This window comes from Mangifera indica, chromosome 6 (genome assembly GCF_011075055.1).
Source record: "Mangifera indica cultivar Alphonso chromosome 6, CATAS_Mindica_2.1, whole genome shotgun sequence".
Taxonomy (NCBI): domain Eukaryota; kingdom Viridiplantae; phylum Streptophyta; class Magnoliopsida; order Sapindales; family Anacardiaceae; genus Mangifera; species Mangifera indica.
In genome coordinates this window covers 13,215,509-13,234,579 of record NC_058142.1, presented here as the reverse complement: position 1 = coordinate 13,234,579, position 19,071 = coordinate 13,215,509, and the positions used below count along the sequence as shown (strand labels likewise).

At 31.8% G+C, this 19,071-nt stretch overlaps 1 protein-coding gene and 1 pseudogene across 1 annotated transcript; both read right to left on the bottom strand.

Annotated features, from left to right (window-relative positions):
• LOC123219683 lies at nt 1–1,613 on the bottom strand (annotated as a pseudogene).
• Nucleotides 1,614–5,016: 3,403 nt separating this feature from the next.
• Nucleotides 5,017–6,781, bottom strand: LOC123219201 (probable mannitol dehydrogenase). Its single transcript, XM_044641000.1, has 5 exons — nt 6,602–6,781; nt 6,416–6,529; nt 5,819–6,332; nt 5,579–5,732; nt 5,017–5,484 (listed from the first exon to the last, which is right to left on the bottom strand). The coding sequence occupies exons 1-5, from the start codon at nt 6,703–6,705 to the stop codon at nt 5,285–5,287; spliced, it is 1,086 nt and encodes a 361-aa protein (XP_044496935.1). The 5' UTR covers nt 6,706–6,781; the 3' UTR covers nt 5,017–5,284.
• Nucleotides 6,782–19,071: the final 12,290 nt, after the last annotated feature.

Here is a 19,071-nt window from a genome sequence, read left to right as displayed (position 1 = left end):
CTACACAAATCGGTAATGGATATCTCCCTTGGCTAGACGATCCATGGCTTTGTTCACATAGTCCATTGAAATAACTTCAACATCTGCTGTTATGTTGTGCTTTGCTGCAAAGTTTAACGTATCTTCATGCCCCCTGCTGAACTTCCTGCAATCATTTTTCTCTCTGCATAGAAGTTCCATTCCCTTTTATGTAAGAAGCAGAAGAAGATGCTTGATGATTTCTTTCTACTATTCGTCGAAGACATATTTTTTAGAAGCAAAATGAAATGCTAGAGTAGATTTCAGATCCTAAAAGCTTCTTTCATAAACCAAAGATAAACACTGAATGAAAAAACCATGTTGAAAGCTTTCTTACCGAAAATTAAGGGCATAATTGATAACTCAGCTTGTTTCTTCAAACCAGGGCCGCTTAACATTATTAATTTTCCATTGAACTTCAAGAGATCTAGTAATGGCATCAAAGGATGTTGTGGATAGACTGTGTCAAAGATTCCATCCATTGTACCCATAGCAGCCTGCTCCAATGTAATGCAGTTACAAAACAAATTAGACATCAGAATGTTTTGGTTATCTTAAAAGGTTTGCATTAGCTTTAACTAGTCTTTTACCTGCATTTGCTTCATGTCATGACTAACAATAAATGAATCGGCTTTGAGATGTTGAATTGCTTCTCTCATTTTGCATGGTGATGTGCTTATCACTGTCACCTTCATGCCAAATTCTTTAGCAAACTTCACTGGTAGATGCCCTAACCCACCAAGACCAACCACACCCACATGCTTTCCAGGCTCGTGAAGTCCATAAAATTTCATGGGACTAAACACTGTAATCGCTGTGCCAAGTAACGGTGCAATGCCCTCTGAACAAAGATTTTCAGGAGTAGAAAAGGCAAAGTGTTGATCAATGACAAAAATATCAGAAAATCCTCCATAGTTTTCATCCCCACCATCGTCAAAGACTCTGCTGGTGTGCATCCTTTTAGGGCAATAATTTTCCAAGTCATTTTGGCACTGATCACATCTGCCACTTGAGCCTATTAGACCTCCCACTCCTGCCTTATCTCTTACTTTGAATTTTTGCACTTTGCTCCCCACTTAGAGTTACCACACCAACAATCTCATGACTGCGAAACACAAAACAATATATAAAATTGGGTATGATTTTAGAAGGAAATTTGGATATTGGATTGTGTTTTAAGAACATTAACATACCCAGGAACAATAGGATAGAACAAAACTTTGAAATTGTTCTTGATTAAGTGCAAGTCAGAATGACAAATCCCAGAATATAGAATCTTTAATGTAATATCATTCTCACCGTTTACCCTGCATTAGCAACAGAAAATAGATCCATTTGGGATTAAATTCATAAAAACACAAAGAAGAATGGGGGCATTAATGCATCTTCTGGTGAAATGGGAAGGATGAGGAATTCCTGAAGAATCCGTGGCTGCCCATCCAAAGGCAATTTAATGAGATTGCTCTTCTTGCAATTCTAACATGTGTTCGAGATTTGAATAGTCAATAATAAATTTCAATCTGGTTTATTAATCTTGTATATTATTTTGACAACTCTCTTATTTATAATCTACTTTTCAAGAGAAGTTACATCATGTCTGAGGTCTACTCTTGGTCAAAATATTTCATTTAAAGGCCAAAAGACTTATTCTTATCCAAAGATTACTCCTTTCTTAAGTTTCTACCCTTTAAGTTTCAAAAACCTTTTTACCTACCCATGGGTTGTTGAAGTTAACTAAATCTGTTAGTTTTAAAATTTTATCTCTTTTTTCCTCCCCCCTAAACCTTAAAAACTAATAATTTTCTCTAGGTTAAGTTTTAAAAAGTAGCAGTTTCCCTTTAGGGTTTTTTTTTCATTCTCTAGCGGCCTCTCCTATCTCTTCCGCTAGCAATAGGAGAGAAAGAGATAAAATTTTAATTTATTTTTAATATTATTGGTAAAAAGATAATTTTACTTTTAAAACTAATAGATTTAACAATTTATGAGTAGATAAAAGGATTTTTGAAAATTAAAGGATGAGAATTTGAGAAAGAAGTAATCATTCATTGGCAATAAGTTCTTTGGCCTTCATTTAAATTGTTTGTACTTTGGTTGGATGGTGGAAATGGCAGCTAGTTTTCCTCTTTAACAAGAAATATTTAGTTACTATATTAGGATCATTTTCTCCATGATATCTTTTGACATGTACTTGGCATACGTAATATAATTTCATTAACATGAAGCCTTATATTAGAAATTATAATTTTCTAATATTTATAATCTTGATGATTCTTTGAAAGAAAAAACACGAAGATGTTAGAATAGACACTATAACACATTGGAAATTTTGTTTACATTTTTGTTGTATATGTTTTGTTTGTACTTTTTTATATTGGTTATACTTTTTTATTTTGGTGTATATTTTCTAATGGTTTGTGTAATTATAATGTTTTTATATCATTATAGTATATGTTGTTTATAAACTAATTTCGATCATGCCTCATTGCTAGACCAGGTGAGTGGGAATTGGGTCAAACAAATATAGGTGAAAATAGGTCGATTTATATGAGTATTAAACATGCCTGAAAAAACTATGAGAGTTTAAAATTATGTATGCCAATATTATTTTGGTGTGGGAGGTCAAAGCTTGGTTGTAGAGAAAGAAATTGATTACTCGCATTTGAATTTTTAATATTCGATGTTGCAAATGATTCTCAAGAACGGGATATATTAAACGTTAAAAAAAGTTGTGGGTACACGAGTATATTCAGATCGCATTAGAAAAAAAGGTATTTATGGGTACGGGTTTAAGATCTTGTACCACATCTTTTTTTCTACGGGTATCCATGGGCAATTCATTTGTTTGCTTGGTCTAGCCATTGCCACCCTAATTTGGAGAGGAGTACTTGCAATGTGGATGACAAATTGATCATAAACATCTCCTTTAGCAAGACAGTTTAGGATTTTTTTTTCTGGTTCAAAAAATGTATAATTCGGTGCTCTTCTTAATCAAATTTTAAATAATTCTACTTTAAGTATTATTACATAATTAAAATAATTACAATAACTCCATGCATTTGGTATACATAATTGATTCCATCGGCACAAGACTTGACATATATGAGGCGGGTATTAACATATACAAACAAGTTAACATGTCATTATTGTTTAAGTGGTTTAATTGTCTACTTTATTAATAATTTCAAATCATTTAATCATTTAATGATATATTATTGATTTATTTCTACTCGTTTGTATCCTATCATTTATAAATTATGTTGCACATATAAAGTATCAACATAACCAAAACTCTTATTTATATAAACCCTAATGAAATAGAAATAAACAAATTAGTAACGTCATTTATTTATGTTTGTGGTGGTTGGAATTGCTTTTGAACTAAGGGTTGAGAGTATCTAAAACATCAATGACAAATCGATAACGAATATGTGCTTTAGGAAGACAATCCATGGCGTTGTTTACATAATCCATTGAAATAACCTTGACATTAGTTGTAATATTATGTTTAGTTATAATGTCAATCATTTCTTATGTCTCCTTCATTCCCTTTGCCATGCTTGTTGGAATCGTTCTTCTACCTGAATGTATTGAAAATTTTTATAATATTTTTTAACCTTCTTTATGTGCAAATTTTCCTGTATTTTTAAAGAAATAAATTTATAAAAGAGGTATAAACAAAGAAAATTATTAAAATATTCTTACAAGAAAGTAAGAGACTGGTATCTCAATTGGGTTGTGCAAATCGAGTGACGGTAGTAACATTAGTTTTTCATTGAGGCTGAGAAGATTGAGTAATGAGTTGAAGAGATTGTGGCAATGATACCATTTAGAATGCTTGTAGCAGTTTACACCATATATCTCAATCATATAGTAATACATTATTTTTAGTACACAAATTAGTTTTTATTGTTAATGCTCATAATTTTATTATGAGAACAAATTATAAGGATTTGATGATGTACGTCCAAGATTTGACCTAGGAGTGATCATACATCAACCTAACATTATGTATGCCCGTGTGTGGCTAAGTGAACACCTATACATAGAATAAAAAGCATGGTCATGACTTGGTTATGCACAAGCTATATTTAGAATAGAGTTTAGATGAGCTTGAACAAGTTTTAAGGTCATTAAAATGTCGAGATACCAAAGGGAACGAATTGATATAATTGAGAGGAACTTAGGTAGAGATAAAATGGACTAGATAGAAGTACAGGGGAGTTCTAAGAATTGGGTGTTGATAAAGATTATATCCCGATGAGATATGAGATAAATCGATACTTACAAGACATAGAGATGATGAGACTATAGACTAATTAAGGGAATACTTGTCATGTAAACAACCCATAGATAGGGTTGAAGTTTATTGATTAATGTCCTTATATTGAGAGATACTTGCTACAATCTCGTGTTTGTTAATTTGCTAAGACTTATCTAGATATAGAAAGTTTGACGATTGGGGTCTATAGATTGATAAGTTAGGATCGCGAGTTTATCGTTTTATAATGAGATTAGGCAACCAAGACTAGAGAGAGAGAGAGTCTAGAAGTGGTCACTAAAGTGGGTACGTTAATTCTTTTAGATTCAATTGAGATTTCGAGAGCCTTGGATTGAGATAGAAATACCATAGGTTAGTAAAGAAAAAGAATTAGATTTGACTAAGAGATTGTAAGATTAAATTTGAATGAAAAATTGTAGGATAGAACATTTTTATTTATTAAGTGTTTTGTACTCATTCTCTTTCTTTGGATTTTGTAGGTGACATAATTTGAAGTAAGGACGACGGGACAACAAAACAATGATAGAGTGACGTGTGAGCAATGGACTCAAATTATGATTTATAATTTATAATTTTGATTATTTATTCTAGTATATTGTGCTTGAGATTTTATTTTAATAATGTTTTGGATGATTTTGAGACAGTATTTATGTTCATTAATAAAGACTTTGATGAATCTCACATTTATAGATCTGTGCATGTAGTGATTATAGAATATCTGATTTTAATTTAAGATAACATTCATGTATAATAGATTTTTAATAGCATTTTATCCCGAAGGATAGGACATTCGGGTGGGGTGTTACATACCGATACACCAATAATATAATATAATTCAAATATGTAGTAGTATAAAATACAAATTCAATTCAGCATAACATATGAAATATGAGGTAAAGTTAATTAAACACCAAATTAATGGAAAATATATTGCATTTATTTGCATAAATTGATGCTTGGTAGAGTGATTGATCTTTGCAGTGGTAGCTAAGGCTTGAGAGTGTTGGCAATGTCAATAACGAATCGATAACGAACATCTCCCATGGCAAGACGATCCATCGCTTTATTCACATAATCCATTGATATGACTTCAACATTTGCAGTAATGTTATGTCTTGCTGCAAAATCTACCATCTCTTGTGTCTCCTTCATCCCTCCTGTCGCACTTCCAGCAATCATCTTTCTTCCTGTGTACAGATAATTTCAATGTTAAATCCATGTAGTCATGGAAACCCTAAAACATGTCTAACAATTTGAAGCTTATAATTTATTGATTCATACCCAAAAGTAAAGACATAGCTGACAACTCAATGGGCTTGTTTGGCACAGCCAACAATATGAGTTTTCCATTAAGCTTCAGGAGATCAATTAATGGGTCTAGAGGATGCTTTGCAGAGACTGTGTCGATTATACCATCCATTGTGCCTGCAGCTGCCTATACCAGTTTATATATGTAAATCAAGATTATACTCTAGCATGAGTCAAAAAGTAAACCAAAAAAACCAGTGGCCTCAATCTTACCTGCATTTGCATGGTGTCATGACTAACCAAAAAAGAATCAGCTTTAAGCTGTTCAATGGCTTCAATCTTCTTATTGGGAGATGTGCTAATCACAGTGACCTTCATCCCAAATGCTTTAGCAAATTTAACAGCAACATGCCCTAATCCACCGAGACCAACCACGCCCACATGCATTCCTGCCTTGTCAAGTCCATAGAATTTCATCGGGCTAAACACTGCAATTCCTGCACAAAGCAACGGAGCCACTCTTTCTAATTCCAGACTTTCAGGAATATGAACGGCAAAGTGTTCATTAACAACAAGAATATCTGAATATCCGCCATAGACTTTCTCTCCACCATGATCAAAGATTGTGTAGGTGTCAATGCTTTTAGAGCAATAGTTTTCCAAGTGGTCTTGGCAATGCTGGCAGCTGTCACATGAATCAATTTTACAACCCACTCCAGCTTTATCTCCTTCCTTGAATTTTTTCACCTTGCTTCCCACTTTGGTCACCACTCCCACAATCTCATGCCTATTGTTTAATAAAATTAATTAACTCAGAAGAACTATGAGAAATTAAGGAAGGATTGGTTTTAATTAAGAAGATTAACATACCCCGGAACCATAGGATAGGAAGAAAACCCAAAATCATTTTTAATCATGTGATAATCAGAATAACAAATCCCACAGTAAACAATCTTGATTGTTATATCATTCTCCTCATTGGCCCTGCAATTGGTTATATCATGTGTAAGAAAATCAGTGCAATATATTTCAAAGTTAAAAGTGAAACCCAGCTACCTTCTAGTGAAATGGAAAGGACGAAGAATTCCCGAAGAGTCAAAAGCTGCCCATCCAAAAGCTTTCTGTGTTTGCCTTTCTTCTTCTTTTTCAAATCCTGACATTTTATAGATTGAAAGATGAAAAATATTACAGAATAGTTGAGCTCGATCAGAGATGTTGGTGGACGATGATTTTGAAGCTCTGGTTATTTATAGGGTAGTTTTATTGGAAGTTTACGTAATGAAGTATGTCAGTTATGACATAATGGGTGAGGTTTGGTAGGTCTAAATTTATTTTTAGATAAAATATTATTACAACATTTTTTAATATGGAGAGTGGGATGCTTAACCTATCATTAATGATTTCCCAGTATAACTTTAAGATCAATGAACATAATGGTAATCCTATTTACTTTACTGAAATTTCAACCAGATTAGTTGTCCAATCTTGAATACTCTGAATCAAATCACTGTTAACTTTCTTCATTATTACCCTTAGCTAGCCTTTTTGACAAGAAATAATAAAAACAGTCTTATGTGGATGGTTTTGTGCAATGTTTAAAAATTTTGATAAACCTAGATGAATTGGTTCGATTAGAACCTCACGATTATTTTAATTTGAATCAATGTTTATATAGGGTTTCTAGGGTACTGATAGCTAACAGTGTAATGAAATTTAAAAAATTAGAAATAAACAAATATGAAAAACCTCGATCAGGATACCTGTTTTAAACGTATATTCACAAATATGTAAAATACTCATAGGGTATTTTAGAATTATACCTATATTGATGGCTCCTTTAACCTTCATATGGCTAAAGAAAGTATGTTATCCAACCTTTACGAGGCGGATCCTTGGTATCCATGTGGAGCACGAACACAAACGAAGAAAATCCAGGCGAAGAGGCTACTAAGGTCTTAACTGGACTTTTGGCGTTCACGGAAAGGAGAGAAATAGAGGGAATGACAACTAGGTTTTCATTCTTTATAGTCTATGTTCTTTACACAAAAAATTCATGTTTTATTGATATGTGCAATTGTCCAAGCATAACTAAAATTCTAAGTGTACATGACACCCTCAACACACATGCATGATTGGCATAGAAAAATTGCATAGTTGGCATGTCTTAAGGCCATTTGCATGGCTAGCACACTTAAGTGTGCCAACTAGCATGGCCTAGTCTGGCCTAGCCTTGCACAGTTGGCATATGAATGTGTGCTAACCAACATGGCTTTGTTTGCACAACTAACACACAAATGTGTGTCAATCGACATGGCCATGTCTTGCACAACACTAGCATGGCCATTTGTTACATGATACCAGTCGACATCATGCAATTGCATGGCCGACATAATTACACCAAGTGCAAGGCTAGCACTTGGACAAGCCATATCAAATTGGGTCCTCTCAACCCATTAAGCAAACCCAATCTACTCACGATCTCTTTCTCGGCCTAAAACACTAAGATTATCAACAAACAATCCATTCCTCTGAGTTTGATTTAACTCTTTTATTAATGTGACTCATAACTCTATATCGAGCTGTTAGTGTTCAAATTCGGAGTAAATATGAACATAGACCAAGATTGATCTCTAGCAAAACATCATGACCACCTTGACGACAGGATGTTAGTGGACATATCTTAAGTTTTTGCAACATTATAGCTACGTGTAATTCAATCATTTCATCAATCAATATTTGTCTTAATGATAACTAAGTATAAATTGATACAGATTAATGACTAACATGGATTATGCTACAATTTTATCCCACTGTGACCACAGATTCAAGAATTCATAGATGGATGAGGTTGAGACATAAAAATATGTCTATTTCAGTGATTCTTCAGTATGAATTGATACACATCAATGATTAACATAAATTAGGCTACAACCTTATCCTACAAGAATTCATAGATGTCTTTTAGTATTCTCATGTAAGATATGTTCTCATGTACTTAGAAGTGACGAATCCTTTATTAATCAACCATAGTCTTCATGTATCTCATGATATGGTTGATTACTATCTTTGTAGTTATCCCAATTATAACGACACATTAAATAACGTCAAACCATACCAATTCTTATACGAGATTGTCTGACGATCTCAAGTCAAAGGATCACATGCATCTACAGTGTTCAAAGAATTTATTCCATATATACTAAAATAACCATCTATATGGATATTCTCTAGTTAGGTCAGTTTGATGAACATGTCTACAACGTGCATTTATGTGTTTCATCAAGTTGTCTATAACAGTTTTGACACATGAGAGTTATCATCACTTTTGATAAAATCCCTCAACACTATGATAATCCCATCATCATTGCACATGCCCTTATTTATTGCAATGTTAAAATTATAGACATTTCTAAAAGACCACTTAATGTGTACATAGGGTTCTTACAATCAATCATTTGATCCTTTTGTCACGGTTCTATTATTTTGAGGGTATGTCATTCATACTATCATATAAATAAACAACATATGAACTGAATAACAATAAATCTTTTTATTAACGATTAATGTAAAATTCAGTTCACAAATGTCAAATTTGATTGGCTTTAGGACACTTACCCTAACAATCTACCACTTGTATTATAGTCAATTAATCATATATCTAATGTTGAGCTTGGCTACATACCTATCATGCTTCTATTGTGACAGAGGCTTTGTTAGTAAGTCAATTAAATTGTCATTTGTACCAATTCTTGCTATCTATATGTCACCTTGTTATACAATCTCTAAGATTAAGTGATATCGCTTGAGTATGTGCTTAGACCTCTGATGAAATTGTGGCTTCTTTGTCTGATGAATCACTCACTTACCTAAACAATTACTTCATTGTTGTCACAATGGAGCTCAATCAACCCAATGATACTTGAAACCACTCTAAATTCAATTACAAACTTGTTGGTCTATATAACCTCTGTTATCACTTCTAAGAGGGCATTATACTCATACTTTGTTGTAAAATTAGCCATGATACTTTACTTGAAGCTTTTTCAGCTAACTACACCACCATTCAAACAAAACACAAACTCCGATTGAGATTTGTACTTATCTTGATTAGTTTATAAATTGATGTCACTATAGCCTCTTACAGTAAGTTCAAATTTCCTTCTATAAACCAAAAACGCATCCTTATATATTCTCAGGTGCTTTAGAATGTTCTTGACAGCTATCTAGTACTTTTCACTTAGATCATATTGATATTTACTACAAACACTCAAGACATATGAGATATCAATCCTCATACATAGTATAATGTATATAATTGATCTTATAGTCGAGGCATATGAGATCTTACTCATTTTATCGCTCTCAAATTATATACTTAGACATATATTTTTTGAAAGATATACACTATGGGACATGTGTAAAAATCATTTCTTGGATTATTTCATATAGAATCTAATCAATACCTTATCTATGTATGTGCTTTGACTTAGGCCTAGTAGTCTATGCTCTTTATCTCAATAAATTTTAATCCTAAAAATGTAGACTTTTTCCCTTAAGTCTTTCATAGAGAAACACTTGGATAACTAAACATCTACTAATTGCAAATTCTGTATGTTATTTCCAATAATCAAGATGTCATCAACTTACAATACCAAAAATGAAATTACATTCTCATTAACCTTATTGTACACACATGGTTCATCTTCTTTTTTTTTATGAATATGAACTCATAAACAAGTTCATCAAAATGAATATTCTAACTTCTCAAAACTTGTTTAAGTCCATAAATAGACTTTTCCAGTTTGTATACTTTGTTTGCTTGTCCAATAAGAATGAAACCATCGAATTATGCTATATAGACATCCTCTACAAGGTTACCATTCAGGAAAATAATTTTGACATCCATTTGAAATATTTTATAGTCATAGTATGCAATTATAACAAGTGTAATTCTAATAGACTCAAACATAGTGACTAGTGAAAAGTTTTCATCATAATCAATGTCAAACTTTTAAGTGAAACTTTTGATAACTAACTGTGCTTTATAGGTATACATGTTACCTTCCATATCAGTTTTCCTTTTGAAAACCTATTTGCACCCAATGAGTTTTACCCCTTCAAGTGTATCAACTAAAATCTATACTTGATTCTAGTACATGAAGTTTATTTTAGATTTCATGAAATTTAACCATTTGTTAGATTATGGACTTAAAACAACCTCGTTGTAAATCTTAGGTTCACTATCATTAATGACTAATATGTCACCTTGCTAAGTCAAGAGAAACCCAAATCTCTCTAGCTTGTGATATACTTGTATAGATCTACATAACTCTTGTGTATGTTAAGATTGTTCCACTTGAAGTGGATGAACTTCCTTATTATGATCAATCATTTGTAATAGCACATCGTTCTATCTAACATTTGTGGTATCTTATGGTATAAAACCTTCATCAAGTTCTACTTTCTCTCACTAGTTCTTTTGAGAATAAATTCTTTCTCAAGGAACACATTAGTACGAGCAATAAAGATCTTTGCTCCTCTGAGTGATAAAATCAGTATCACTTAGTAACCTTCGAATACCTTACAAAGATACACTTTTCGAATTTAATGCTTAGCTTATTCAAAGTCAATTTCTTGACATAAGCTTTATAGTTTTAAATCCTTAAGTAATCTAAATTGGGTTTTTACCTAGTCCACAACTCATATATGTAACATCCCTCCCCTAGAAGTACTACCTATTGAAGAAGAAATGTTACGAATTAATATCCAGAGTGTCTATTTTTTTATTTTTAAAAATACTTTAAAAACTACTTTGAATTCAACTCATTATTGAAAGTATTTAGAAATTATTCAAAAAAACTGAAAATTTGGAAACGAACAAAAGATGTATATACTCATATAAAAACTCATTTGGAAGCATCTGAAAATATGGAGTAATCCTATACAATTGTACAATCATATTAAAAAGGTCAAAAGTCAACAAGAACATGCGACTGTATGCATGTAATATAAACTAGAGATAACCTGCTCTAGCCAGATTTATCTTCGTTGACCTGATCTTGCCTTGTAGCTACCTCGATCACCTGTACCTGCAATTATGAAAAAAAAGGAAGTAAGAGATAAAAACATTTAGTAAGGGGAAAGAATAAAGTAAACTATTTTTTTTTCTTGTTCTAACTCACTCTCGGGACTTAACCTCACATCATAACCTTTATAAGAGATTGAGAGGGGTAATCTAGTTCATTCTTTACTATTTGGGTCATACTTTGTCCCATCTAATGTCTGGTTAATACTTTTTGGAAGCTAACTATAGGGATTTGTCACTTTTCTAAGCTCAAGCTCTCTTTTTTTCTTTCACAACATCATTTTTGAATCTGAATTGAGCTCTACTATGAACATGCTCTACTGCGAACGGACTCTACTAAAGGTCTATGTCCTACTACAAACGTGCCCTACTGCAAGCGGTGTAGTGTAAAGTGCCCCCTTATAGTTCATAGCATGTATGCGAGTCTTATAACTTACTAATCTTGCTTCTATCTAAATCTATTCATAACCCACTAGACCATACTCTTGGGATGACCCCTGAATCTTGAGCCCGAAATTCCTTTTCTTGCTTTTATTTTTCTCTCCTTTATTTCCTTTCCTTTCTTTCTTTCTTCCTTTCCTTTTTCTCCTTTTCTTTCTTTCCAAAAACTATGAAATACTGTTCACAGAACTGTTCATTTGGTAGGGCAGCGTTCTTGTTCATACAATTTAATAACCCAAATGGTCTTTAATTTATACAAACTATATATCGTTGTAAAAAGAGGATTCAAAGAGCTTTCCAACAAGCTATAATAACACTCATAATTTATTAGATAAGACAGTCAAAACGTGAGATGAAATCAGTGGCAAAAAATTGTCTTCACTGTTTATTTGGTAAAACAATCCTTATGGTTCATACAATATTTAACAATCCAAATGATCTCTAATTTATACAAGCTATATATCATTAGAAAGATGATTCAAAGAGCTTTCCAAAAAGCTATAATAGAGCTCATGATTCATCAGCTAAGGCAGCCAAAACGTGGGGTGAATTCAATGGCAAAAAACTGTCTTCATTATTTATTTGGTAAGACAGGTTTTTTGTTCAAGCAATTTAATAGTCCAAATAGTCTCTAATTCATACAAGCTATATATCATTGAAAAGAGGATTCAAAGAACTTTCCAACAAGCTATAATAGCACCCATGATTCATCAAATAAGGTAGCCAAAACATGGGACAAAATCAATGGTAAAACTGTAAATATTATCTAACTCTATACTCTCAACAAAATCACACACATAGATACCCAAAATGGCAAAACAACATTTCTCAACTTTAAAATCATCATTTATAACATAGATCCAAGGAACCAAAAGCCTAAAATATGCAACATATCAAGGATGATACCCCTTACCTTGTTTCAAACTAATCTTTGCAAGTTGACTTCTTCCTCTTTGTTTTGCTTTCTTTATCACCAAAATCACCAAGGCTCTCAAAGTGCTTCCTCTTATCTTCCTTTCTTATTTGTCTTCCAAAACCCTTCCAAATCACCCACTTTCTTCAAAAAACACAGCAAAAGCAAGAGGAAAGTTGTGTCCTTTTGGAAGAGACGAGAGAATGATGGAAAAAAAAGGGTTAAAGTTGCCTTTTTTTACTTTTCTCTCTATATATATAATCTTTATCCCATTTTTTTCTTTTTTTTTCCTATATATATATATATCTAAAAACACACACATATATGTGAATATATATATCTATATTTAAAATTGAAAATATCACTAACAGGGTCAAAAGATATAAATACCCCTGAAATGTACCTAAGAGTATTACAATATAGAGTTTTATTCACAAATTTAGATGGGACACAATTCAATGTAAAGGCAACAATTTCTAAGGCATGACCCCAGAAAAACATGGGTAGATTTGTAAAACTCATCATGAACCTAACCATTTCTATCAAGGTTCTATTCCTCAATTTAGAAACACCATTATGTTGTAGAGTATCAAAAGGAGTGAGTTGAGATGCTATCACATATTCCCTCAGGTATTGTCTAAATTCAATACTCATATATATACCTCTTTGATTACTTTAGATGACTTTAATTTGTTTCCCAAATTACTTTTCTACTTCATTCTTGAATTCTTTGAATTTATTAAAGCATTCAGACTTATACTTAATCAAAACACATACTCATATCTACTAAAGTCATATCAAAGCATTTGATTTTGATTGTTTATTATTTTGCACATTGAGAATTTTATTATTTAGCTTTAGAATATATAAACCATTATGAAATTCAATTATTCCATAAAGAATATTATTTAAGTTGATAGTTATAATACCATCAGCAATTGAAAATAAATATCATTTTTTATCTAAAACAAACACATAAACTAAGTTTCCAAAAATAAAAGAAATATAATAACAATTTTTTAATTTTAAAATTAGTCTATGGGTAACTTAAGATAATAAATAGTTATGGCTAATGCAATAAAATGTACTCTATTTCTAACACGTATGTCAACCTCTCATTTGGCGAGTAATCTACTTTACTGCAATCCTTACATAACAAACCAGGATGAATAAGGAGAATAGTTTATCTCTATGACAAACATACTTGAAACAGAGGTTTGAGTTGTCTTCTTCTTCTTCTTCTCTAGAAAAGTCTTGCAACGTCTCTTCTAGTGACATGTCTTGCCATAATAGAAACAGACAACATTCTTTTCCCTATACCATTTATAGGTTGAGTAACAGTATTAGGTTGTTTCTTAGGCCTAGGTTTGGCCTTAGCCTTAGCCTTGTTTTTGCCCTTAGCTTTGACTTTTGATGTTTAAACTTCAACCACAAGTAACTTAGTTAAAGCTACCTTTCATACTTTTTATTCAGCCTATCTGAGTATATACAACCACTCTTTAAGGGTTTAGTCTTTTTCATTTAGGCTAAAATTCATAATAAAATTAGCCCATGATTTAAGTAAGGATTTTAGCACCAAGTCAATGGCAACCTCATTATCCATGATAAAGCCCAAGTTCATCAATGACTTAATATAGCTAATCATCTTGACCACATGAGGGCCAACTTGTCCTCCCTCAGAGAGTTTGCAGTCAAACAACGTACTTGATATCCTATATCGTTCAACTTTTGTACGAGTGTCATATAACTCTCAAAGGCATGTAAGTATGAATTATGCATCCATTTCCTCATTGTCTTTGAAAGTTAACATAAGATACTAAACTTCTATAGAGTCATCAAGATACTTACTAAAAGTATTATTTTGCTCCTAGGTGGCATTGGGACCAGGCTCAGAAGGCAATGACCCCTCAAGGTTATACGACTTCTTCTCCTGACATAGAATAATTTGAAGATTTGTGTACCTATTAGTGAAGTTGCTTCTAATGAGTCTATGTTTCATTTTGAGAAAATCAATATATTAGATTTGACATAGTGATTTTTGTGATCTACAATTTACAGATAAAAGAATCAGCGATTTTATTTAATCATTAATATTCATTTTAATTACGAATTTAATAATTAAAATGTTCTCACTATTTTTCTCAAGTCAGTAACCCTCACTATCGCATTAATTATTCTCTTCGCTTTAGTGAACAAATTTAAATTAATCAAATAGGTAAATTTCAAATTAATCACCAAAAGCCCACGATCTTAAGTCAAGTGTTACCCTAACAAATTATGCAACCTTAAACGTGACTCTCAGTATCAGTAGAGTGGATATTACATATCTTCTTCCATCGACAAATGTATTATTTACGTATGCCTCTAATATACTTTACCTTCGCTTTGACAAACAAACAAAGTACATGAGTTAAGTCGAACTCAATATGATCGTCACCTAATTTTTCACCTAATAGAAGTGTATCCTTCGTTTTAGTGAACAAGGTTCCAACGAATAAGGGTTTAATTACGTTGTCATGTTGAGAGACATCAATTAAATCTAAGACTTAATATTTAAATTGAAAGTTTTATTAATTAGTCTTATCAGATTTAAAGCCGCATGTTAGGTGATATTTGTAAAATAAAACTTACATATTCATTCTACAATATAAACATAAAACGTGTCAGTATACAATCATAACTAATGTAAAGTCCCTCAAGCCAAGAGGAATTTGACTAGTCAACCTAGATAAATCTTTATCTTCAGGTCTTCGCACTTGCCCTTTTGTCTTTAGTCTTCAATAATTACATGACTTGTATTTCCTAGTTACATATTTCTAGGAAAATAAAATGACCTATTCTAAAAAAGAAAATGGATAAAGTTAGGACGTGTAGACCCTATTCAAGAAATACAACCCAAAAATGAAATAAAATAAAAAACCATCCACAAGGTTCATTGACTGTGTATTATGCACCATGCATACATACGTCTATACATATACATATCAATTAAAATTAATTTTTAATTATTATTATCTCAAATGTTAAATTATTTTTAACCCCTAAACTTTTACAAAATGACAATTTAACCTTAAACTCAAGCAAATCTCAATTCAGTATAAATTCAACAAAATATGACTAAATCAAAAATTTTAACCTTGTCAAACATGCAAGTATAATATCCAGCCATACATCTAGAATTTACAAATATTCCAAAATGTTGCACGACTAGATTCATGACTTGGACACGATTTAAGTACAACTTGGTACACGGTTGGCACCAAGGCAAGATCACGACTGGACAAAAATTAACCCAACCGTGCAAAATATATGGTGCCAAGCACTATGAATGGTCACGTTTGGACCAAAAATTGGTCTAGTCATGAACCCAGTGTTTAATTTCCAATGTAGTTTTATGGGTTTTTTTAGTAATGAAAAATCTAAAAAATCTCTCAATTTTTGGTAAACCAATCATTAAGTTGAAGGAATACAACACGTAAACCATACTCATTCTGACGACAACTTTCATATCATGCAATCAACAAAAATTGAAGGTGATTTCGTACAACAAAATGAAACCTATGGCATTTGACTAAAATCAAACTTGCATATATCAACAAAACTCATACAAAAATCCAGGAATCATCGCTCAATAATTTAATACAATTTATATTGTACATGATACTTAATAAATCGTACAACAATACGATTACAAATCAGCTTTACAAATTTTAACTAGTCTTGATTAATCCAATTATATGCAATCAACATATAAAGTTAACCAAAATTAACAACAGATATAATTTTCATAAAAATATGTTAAATGATGACTCTGATACCATTATAAAGTTTTCAAGACGCTGATAACTAGCAACACAAAGGAATTTAAAAATTAAAACAAACAAACTTGAAAAACCTTGACTAGGATACTCGTTTTAAACATATATTTATGAACATACAAAAAATTGATATAGTGTTTTAAAATTATACTTATGTTGATGGCTCATTTAACTTTCACATGGCTAAAGAAGATAGCTTATCCAACCTTCACGAGGTGGTGTCTTGGTATCTATATAAAACACAAACACAAACAAAGGAAATCTAGTCAAAGAGGCTATTAGGACTCTTAACTAGACTATTGGCATTCATAGGAATGAGAGAAACAGAGGGAATGAAGGCTAGGTTTTCATTTTGTATATTCTATGTTCTTTACAAGAAAAATTCACACCTTATTTATATGTGGAATTCCAAGCACGCATGACACCCTTAACACACATGCTCAACAGATATAGAAAAATTACATAGTTGACATGTCTTAAGGCCATTTACACAGTTGGCATACTTAAGTGTGCTGGCTAGCATGACCTAGCTTTACACAACTTGCACACATTCAACATGGCTTTGTTTGCATGACTAGTACATAAATTTGTGTCGGTCGACATTGTCATGCCTTGCATGGCTAGCACACATTTATGTGTTGATCGACATGGCTATTTGTTACATGGTGTTGATCAACATCATGCAATTGCATGGTCGGCACCATCACACCAAGTGCAAGGTTGGCACTTGGTCAAGGCATGATCAAACTAGGTTCTCTCAACCTATTAGGCAAACCCAATTTATTTGTGGTCTCTCTGCTCAACCTAGAACACTAAGATTATCAATAAACAATCAACTCCTTTAAGTTTGATTTGATTCCTTTATGCGTATGACCAATAAACTTTCTATCGAACTAGTAGCATCTAGATTCGGAGTGAATCTAGATACAGACTAAGATTGACTTCTAACAAAACATTATAGTTACCTAGATGATAAAGTGTCAATATACATCTCTTAAGTTGTTACTCATCACATTTACGTGCAATTCAATCATTTCATCAATCAATATCTCTCAAGACTAAGATATAAAAAATATGTCTATCTTAGTGATTCCTTAATATGAATTGATACACATTAATAACTAACATGGATTAGACAATAATATCGTCTCATTGTGGTCATAGATTCTAGCAATCATAGACGTCTTTTAATATTTTCATGTGAGATATCTTTTCTTTTTCTTAAGAGTGATAATCATTTATCGATCAATCATAACCTCCATGTATCTCACAATATAGCTTATTACTATTTTATAATTACCCTAATTATGACGATACATTAGATAGTGTCAAACCATATCGATCCTTACATGAAATATTATGGTGACCTCAAATCAAAAGATCATATGTACCTATGATGTTCAAAAGATTTATTCTATAAATATTGGAGCAATCATCCATATGAATATCCTCTAGTCGAGTCAATCTAATGAACATGTTTATAATGTATACCTATGTGTTGCACCAAATTGTCTATAATAACTTCGACATGTGAGAAATATCACCATTTTTAGTGAGGTCGCTCAACATTATTATAATCCCATTATTATTGCATGTGCCCTTATTCATTGCAAAGTCAATATTACAGATATTTCTAGAATTACTATTTAATGTGTACATAAAGTTCTCATGATCAGTCGTCTGATTCCTTTGTCACGGTTTTTTCATTATAAAAAGATGTTATTCGTATTATCATATAAATAAACAACATATGAACTGAATAACAATAAATTTTTTTATTAATAATTAATGTAAAATTATATCACAAATGTCAAATTCGATTGGTCCTAAAACATCTATCCTAATAGTTTAAATATATTTTAGTCAATGAACCAGATTGATTTAAGGTTGAACTAGACAAATTACAAATGATCAATTTGGTTCAACTATCATACCAATGTTTTATAAAATTTTACAATTATTCAGTCTCAAATTGTGACCATCTAGGAAGAAATATGTACCACATATTATCATGTTATGGTTTATTAAATATTATTTTAATGTTTATTTATTTTTCACTAATGCAATTATCAATTAAACTAGTCAAATCAACCCCTCGACTAGGTCAATACTCCTTACAGGAATGAAACATTTGTTTTATATGCTAGTTCTTTGCTAATAAGTACCAATTGTTTTGAGATCACTATAAAAAAATAATAATGCTTAAATAATGTAAACTATTAGTTTATTTCAAAATACATGTTGAATTAAATTTAAAACATTAATAAAA

Excerpts from the sequence above, each read along its gene's own strand:
- LOC123219201 (XM_044641000.1), bottom strand. The coding sequence starts at position 6,705 with ATGTCAGGATTTGAAAAAGAAGAAGAAAGGCAAACACAGAAAGCTTTT. Across the intron at positions 6,530-6,601 it reads CCTTTCCATTTCACTAGAAG|GGCCAATGAGGAGAATGATA; the intron begins GTAGCTGGGTTT and ends AACCAATTGCAG. Across the intron at positions 6,333-6,415 it reads TCCTATCCTATGGTTCCGGG|GCATGAGATTGTGGGAGTGG; the intron begins GTATGTTAATCT and ends ATTAAACAATAG.